The 7,458-nt window shown below is 31.4% G+C and overlaps 1 protein-coding gene across 1 annotated transcript in view; it reads right to left on the bottom strand.

Annotated features, from left to right (window-relative positions):
• The window catches only part of LOC106690568 (MAGE-like protein 2), a 23,928-nt gene extending 21,457 nt beyond the window's left edge, over positions 1-2,471 (bottom strand). The window contains exon 1 of the mRNA XM_014436038.3: positions 1,231-2,471. Coding sequence (XP_014291524.1) covers positions 1,231-1,287 — 57 coding nt within the window. The 5' untranslated portion in view covers positions 1,288-2,471. The remainder of the gene's footprint in view (positions 1-1,230) is intronic.
• Between the last annotated feature and the right edge of the window lie 4,987 nt (positions 2,472-7,458).

The following is a 7,458-nucleotide window of genomic DNA, read 5'->3' on the forward strand; positions in this document are numbered from 1 at the left end:
TTTCTTTATTTCTTGTATCGTTTTTGTGTTGATATATTCTATCCCCCAACATTTGCTTGGTTTCACCTATATAGATCGCTGGACAATTTAAACATGGAATTTTATATATTAATCCCGATTGACATTTTATTTCAATTTTGTCCTTTACATTGCTATAATATATGCTATAGGTTATATTATATAGTGAATGTTGTTGTAAATGTTTAAAAATGAAGATGTAATATAAGCTGTTAAATATTTAGATGTCCCTGAAGATGGCTAGAAAGGCCGAAACGTTGGACTAATGAATAAATAAAGTGTTGAGACGGATTTGGATATAAAATTGATTTATTTAGTAGATATTTTTGTTGTAGAATGTGGTTCGCTAGCAATTAACGAGAGAGGAAACCATAGGGAAGTGTGGCGTGTGCCTCAGCATCAAATACGACAGAAACTCACCGCGAGCGAAACAGGAAGAAACACTGCCATAAAAGTTTGTGTGTTACATTTGCATGTATTTATCCTTGGTCACATATAATGTACTGTTTTCTATTGATTCAACGTTCTTTCTTCATGTCTGTTCTTTATGTACTAAAAATATTTGAATAAGATTTTAATATATAGTAATGTGGATAGATCATAAAACACAACGTTCCTCTAATTAACTTATAATACAATTCATTACTAATTGCTTCTGTTATTACTTTTCGATCCAACGATTCTTCGAACATGAGACATGTTTCTTCCTAATATAATACATTTTTTTTTATTAATAATTGAAGAATTATTTAAGAACTCGAAAATTTATGACATTTGTAAACAAAATAAACACTACTGCGTGCTAAAAAGATTAATATTTTTTGTCATTACTAAAAATATAGTGGCTACAGTTGATCATAATGATTAACAATTTATACGTAAAATATGCTTAAAACTATGCAAAGGCTGTCAAGTATTACAAAAATTAGGGCATTTTTTTAATTTGTATTTAGTTAAACTTACTTGTTTACTAGGTAACTCATGCATCTATTTTTATTCATGAACTAGAAAATCAAATGAATCGAAACTCTCAATGAGAATAATAAAAAAAAACTATTAACCGGAACGAGATATAAAGAAGTGATGCAGAAAAAGGACTCTAGAAAGTATTCCACTTTTCGCTTGCAATTAACTAACGTCCCTAAGTTATTTCTCAGCGTATATACTTGTTACACCGGTAGTCGTTACGTTAACTAGTAGAAGCAAAGACACCTGAAGTCGTAGGAAGGAAGTATAATGTATTGAGTAATCTCTCGAGTCCAGTGGCATTATCGGAACTCCTCCTCCGGCTACGTGACATTTGAGGGAACAGGAAACGGAAGAGAGCCGAAGCTGGACTGGGTTGGGTGTGTGTGTTGTTCCCTTCAGGTGCGACCTTTTAGAGCTACATCTTTCATCTTCATCGAGGCTCAGAGCCAACTTTCAGAGGCCACTCCTCCTCCAGTAACTCTTCATATGATAATAGCTTGTAGTTCTGAAGGTCAGGATGAACATACTTGTTCTAAATCAAAACAAGATTTATAGTATAATAAAAGGTTATAATTTAAGAAATATTATTGGAGGTAAATAAGATCTAGTTTTTAGATTTTTTATCTAAAAATTTTTTATAAAAATTTCCTTAAATCTGCAAAAATTGCTCAAACTCAATGCTCTCAGTAATTTTCAGGTACGTAAATTTGACATAGGACAGACATAGTATAGTCGGCAAGGCTATATTTGCTCTAGGCCTACGGTCTCTAAACCCCTCTTCGTAAGCAACACAAATCATTTGTAAGCAACACAAATCATCATTAGATTAGATAGTAACAACATTGACCTTTCAAGAAAAACAATATTGGACGTACATGCTTAAATTGTAATTAATGGTTTGAGATTTATTCTATTGTTACAGTATGACTCTGGACTCAGATACTCGACGTTGCATTCAGGTTAAACAGTTTAGATATCTAACTGTTTCCGGTAAAATACATTAAACCGTATTGTTATTCATGGCGCTCTTTCGTTACTTGATTCTTGGAACATTTGGAGGGACGTAAAAGCACCCAAATTATTGAAAGGGTTCTCATATTCTGTCATCACAGAAATAATACAATACTCAATTAGATTACAACACTATATAAAGTATGTAAAGTTTTAGATAATATGCTATAAGGAATTCTAGTTATTATTTTCCAAACACTACTTTAAATATATACACACAAGAGTGAAAAATACTTTCCTCGGCCATGGAAAAGGTAGGGCTTAATCCTCATTCCGACGGGCAGGGAGGTCAATCACATTGTTCGGTCTTCCTATCGATGTGTCAGATACAGCAGGCAAGGCTTTGAAGGAGATTTATAGGACATAAGCTACAGACAGCAGTAGATCACCTAAGGTGTCACATATCTGGATCGAATTAGTCTTCGAATATCGAGCGAGAGCCTCAGCTGCCCAACTCTCTAGAAGCGAAAAAAAAACTATTAATTTAATAAAAATTTTCAAGGAAATACTAATTGTAATAACTAGGGATAGGATTTTTATGTTTTCACATATTTTTACCTGACCATGATATCTGCGATTCCTTACTAACTAAAGATGTTTCAAGACATTTCTGGCCAAAAGAAGCCATTTTTATTTTACATATTTTTAAATATTTGGCCTTTTTTACATATTATGAAGTAAATCACATATTTTCTGAAATATTTGTTATTTTTAACATATTTTTAGGTATTCTGTCCTGAATCACATATTTCCTTAAATTATTTGTTCAATTTTAAATACATTTTTCACAGTAACTAAATAAAATTCAAGAGAACGCAAGATACTTAAAGGTGAAATTTATCATTTATCATAAACAATCTAAATAAACAATATCATAAATGCGTAAAAATTCTATGTCTTCATCTTTAAACACAAATTAAATGCAGTGGCAATAATAAATTTTCACACAGAATTACATCGAGAATTCCTCAAAATCAATTAAAAAAGAGCAAGGGTCTTATTCTTGTAGCATTTTCCTAGAATTTGTTTGTTTACTCTTCAACCCATTTCTCTGTTTCTTTCTTTCCCCCTAAGATTCCACAGGTACCAATACTATGTATTTAGATTTGTGCCGAGCATTAGTCAGGGTAGACATTCCTTTCTACAAAATTAGCAATCCGGACTTGATAACTTTTCTTGAGAAATACACATGCCGAGTAATGCCAAATGAAAGCACTTTAAGAAAAAATTATATACGAGGAAACTTTAACAGAAATTCGGAAAGCAATTTAGGATGGATCGATTTGGATTTCTGTGAACGAGACTACGGATATGGAAGGGCGTTATATCGCAAATATAATCGTTGGAAGACTAAGTTTTGAGGCACTTTCAAAATCCTATTTGCTGAATTGTGAAATCCTCGAAAAATGTAACCATGAAACGATTGCAAGATTTGTCAACCAATCTATGACTGTTCTTTGTTCTAAAGGCATCAGTCATGGTAAGGTTTTGTTGTTTTTGTCAGACGCGGCACCTTACATGAATAAAGCTGGTAATGCCCTTAAAGTTCTTATTCCTAAGATAGTTCTTTTGACCTACCTGACTCACACATTTCATGTCCAAATGTAGATCACTAGATGTTGAAAGATCTTTTAGCCGGTACAAGTACATTATGCGGTCAAACCGACTATGATTTTTATTTGAAAATTTAAAATGCATTTAATCTGCAATCATTTTGTAACCGACCCTGCTGAATAATTGATTTCTTCCACAGTTTTAAATATTTTTCTTTTTAATAAGGATTATTCTTTATTTCCCTTTATAATTTGTTCATTCTGAGTAATTATTAATCAATTAGTTTAATTACAATTACTAATGTCTTGTTATTGAACAGCTATGTTTTCTCTAAGTTCATATTTGTACATATTTTCTTAAAAATATTATTCATATAATATATAATAAATACATATTTATGTAACTTTTTTTAAGTTATAAAGTTACTAATTAATTAGTAATTTAAATTGTTGAATAATACAAAATTTATAAATACATAATTACATATTTTTTTAAATATTTGACAATTTATTAGCACATATTTATGTACATATTTCGGATTTTATAGCACATAAAAATCCTATCCCTAGTAATAACTAATAAAGGACTGCGGCAATTAAATTTAATTTTCTTAAAATTTTGGTTTCCTTTTCCTTTTTCAAGTGTCACAAACTGAGGGAATCCCCTCCCCACCTATTAGAGCAGCCCTAAATGAGGTGAAGTTTGTTATGTACCCGTAGGATTAATGTTTGTCGTGGTGGTATCAACGTTCATCTTCTACATTGATGTTTATTTTTTGGGGAACTGTGCAGAGATTTAAGTTTTTTTTTGTACCTCTACGGCTACTTCAAATTGAGTTAAAAGGTTTAAAATGTCAACGTCCATCGAGTTGGTGATATAGATATTACTCTTCTATTCATTTTTAGGGTCTTAACTATTGTTGTTTGACAATATTTCGCTGTTTTAAGCATTAATTAAACAATTAAATCAATTTTTCAAACAAAAATGAAAGTAAAATGGAGACAGAGTTCTTCTCCTCACCGATTTATTTTTTCTTTTTTTGTATCCAATTCTTAACATCAAGAAGTAAGAAGTTTAGCGATTAAAAGTTTCCTATTGGTTTTATGCCATATTTTTCTATCATTTCTTACACCTGCTGCTGGATGCTTTGATGAGACCATGAAAGGGTGCATTTACATGTACAGTAAGTAATTAGACGGGATATGTTTTCTGAAGGAAATGTGACATAATGATTAATTATTACTATTAATTCCAATGATCGAACCAGCTACGGACAATTTATGATTTTAGTCTTCTGATCTCCAGGCAGAAAATGATTTTTCCCCATAAAACTAAGCTTGTGGCTGCATTTTAATGAAAAAGTTGCTCGGATTATTCTACAGCATGTTTAAACTAGACAATTGTTCAAATATTTCATTTGTAATTTAAAAAGAAAGATATAGGAGACTCCTGTTTTTTTAAATAACTAAACAATTTTTAACTTCTTGTTTTGGTAATTAATAATTTTCTGAGTTCAATGTAAATAAGCTATTTTCATTATTAATTACAAATCATTTAGCTACAAAAAACTGATTGATTCATTCATGACATTAAAAGGTTTTTCCAAGTAATTCGTCCTTTAACGCTTTTGCCATGTTTATATTAATTAGTTTATTCCCTCACAAATTTTGTAAAAAAATATTAAGTAATATAATCTGAAAGTGATGGTGATTATTAAAAGAGGGAAAGAGAGAAAAACTTTATTCAAATATTTCTTCCTTTTATCCTTTTTTTTCAAACATCTTTCCTCTCTCTCCTCTCCCCTTCTTTAACAAAAATAGAATAAAAATAAAATATAAAATATAAATGCATATATATAAATTTTCAATTTTATTTTTTCACGAAATTAATGGTTTTGTAAAGAAGTGATAACTTTTAACGGATTATATTTTTACTTAGTTTAAAAAATTAAAAATTTACAATACCTTTTAATTGAGTTTTTTCATTTTAAATTTTTTATACCTTAATGCATTGGACTAATGATGTAAATATTAATGGTGTTCCAGTTCACGAACGTAACAGGGGGGATTTTAGTGGGTACCAATTTTACTCACGGATAGATAAACACTTATCAGTATCTTTTTGAAGGTGTCCACCTACATCCATGAACATCACACATACACAACAATCTTGGAGATTGTCTAAAAAATAAGACATAGATTAATTCATAAGTTTACTTGAAATAATATTTATTATTTGATATAATTATTCCTGAGTGCTCTGCCTCCAAACATTAAACATATAACTCAGATTGAAAGATCTACTCTCACCATTTCAGGCTGTCGTAGATCGCAATATGCCAACGCCGCGCTACTATAGTAAATGTCAACGAAAGTATTATAACATATCATAATTCATTGAACATTTCCATTAGTCTTGACTCGATGAACAATCAAGCGGTTAACATGAGAAATTCTTTGTCTAAGTACTTCGGAGTAAAGAAATTGAATCTTAAAAGCTATGAAGGAATTGAATAATTCGTACTAATGTGAATAATAATGAAATAATTAAATAATGATTCATCTTTTACGTTGGAATAATCGAGTTGAGCGAAAAACAAAAACGGTTAAAAGTAAATTAAAAACATTATAATGAATAATTAATGAGACAAAAATTACCTTAGGATAGGAAGAATACTTAAGGCCTTAATTTTCTTAAATGCCTTTAATGCCATAAAAATTTACAAATCACGTAACTATACATTAGGTTAGGGTAAAGTAAATTCATTATTCTAACATGAAATTCAAGACTTTATCTAACATGTTTCGGATTTTCCGATTTGGGTCAAATATCCACCGTTTTGTTCTGTAATTTGCTGCCATTTTAAAGGTAGCTTCATAATACCTTTCTCATAGAAGTCTTCGTCCCTTTTGCTGAAAAACTCTAATAATCGATTTTTACAATCTTCTCTTGATACCATTTTCTTTTCACCATGAAAGTTTTGCAATGTAAGAAAATATGATTAGGGTCAGGTCCGAACTATATGGTTGATGCACCAAAACTTCCCAACTAAGCTCCCGGAGTTTCTGGCGAGTCACTATAGATGTGTGTGGCCTGCGTTCTCTTGATGGAACACGACACCTCTTCTGTTGGCCAATTCTGACCGTTTCTGGTCAATCACTAGCTTCAAACGGTCCAGTTGTTGACAATAAAGATCCGAATTAAGTGTTTCGCCATATGGAAGCAACTCATAATAAATGATTCCTTTCCAGTCCCACCAAATGCACCACGATCGTTTTTGCACAATGTTGTCGTATGTGATCCATTTCTCTTCCCCAGTCACCGTTTAAGAAATGGGTCAATTTCATTCCGTTTGGCCAAGGCTTCGCAGATAGAAATTCGATCCATCATGTTTTTTAGTGTTAATTACTGTGGCACCCGAACATCGAGCTTCTTTTTGAACCCAGCTTTGTGCCAAAAAAAAAGTTTTATGGTCGATCTTAAGCTCAAGACAATGCCGGTCAACTTCGATTATTTCTGTGATTTTATCGACATTTTCTACAACGGGGCTGCCAGTATTTAATATCATAAATACCCGAATAGAATCGACAGAATCAAAATTGCGACTAATTAGTTGTTAGACGATTCACAATTTCAGCCCCCTGGCTTACTTTAACAAAGAAAAACTGTAAAATGTATCGAATTTTCTCTTTGATGAGTTTCATCTTTAAAACCCTGTAACTCACAACTGAATGGACCAAAAAAATAACAGCAAATGATTTTTTTAGAGTGAAAAAAACTTTTCAACTTGACAACGAGCATAAATCCGAAATTGTTGGATCGATACTTTACGAGATGTCGATCGCTACAGCCATCTACCGAAAAAAATAATGGATTTCATTTTCCCCAACCTATGTATGTATATAT

Source organism: Halyomorpha halys, unplaced genomic scaffold, assembly GCF_000696795.3.
Source record: "Halyomorpha halys isolate HHAL.00 unplaced genomic scaffold, Hhal_1.1 Scaffold1760.1, whole genome shotgun sequence".
Lineage (NCBI taxonomy): Eukaryota > Metazoa > Arthropoda > Insecta > Hemiptera > Pentatomidae > Halyomorpha > Halyomorpha halys.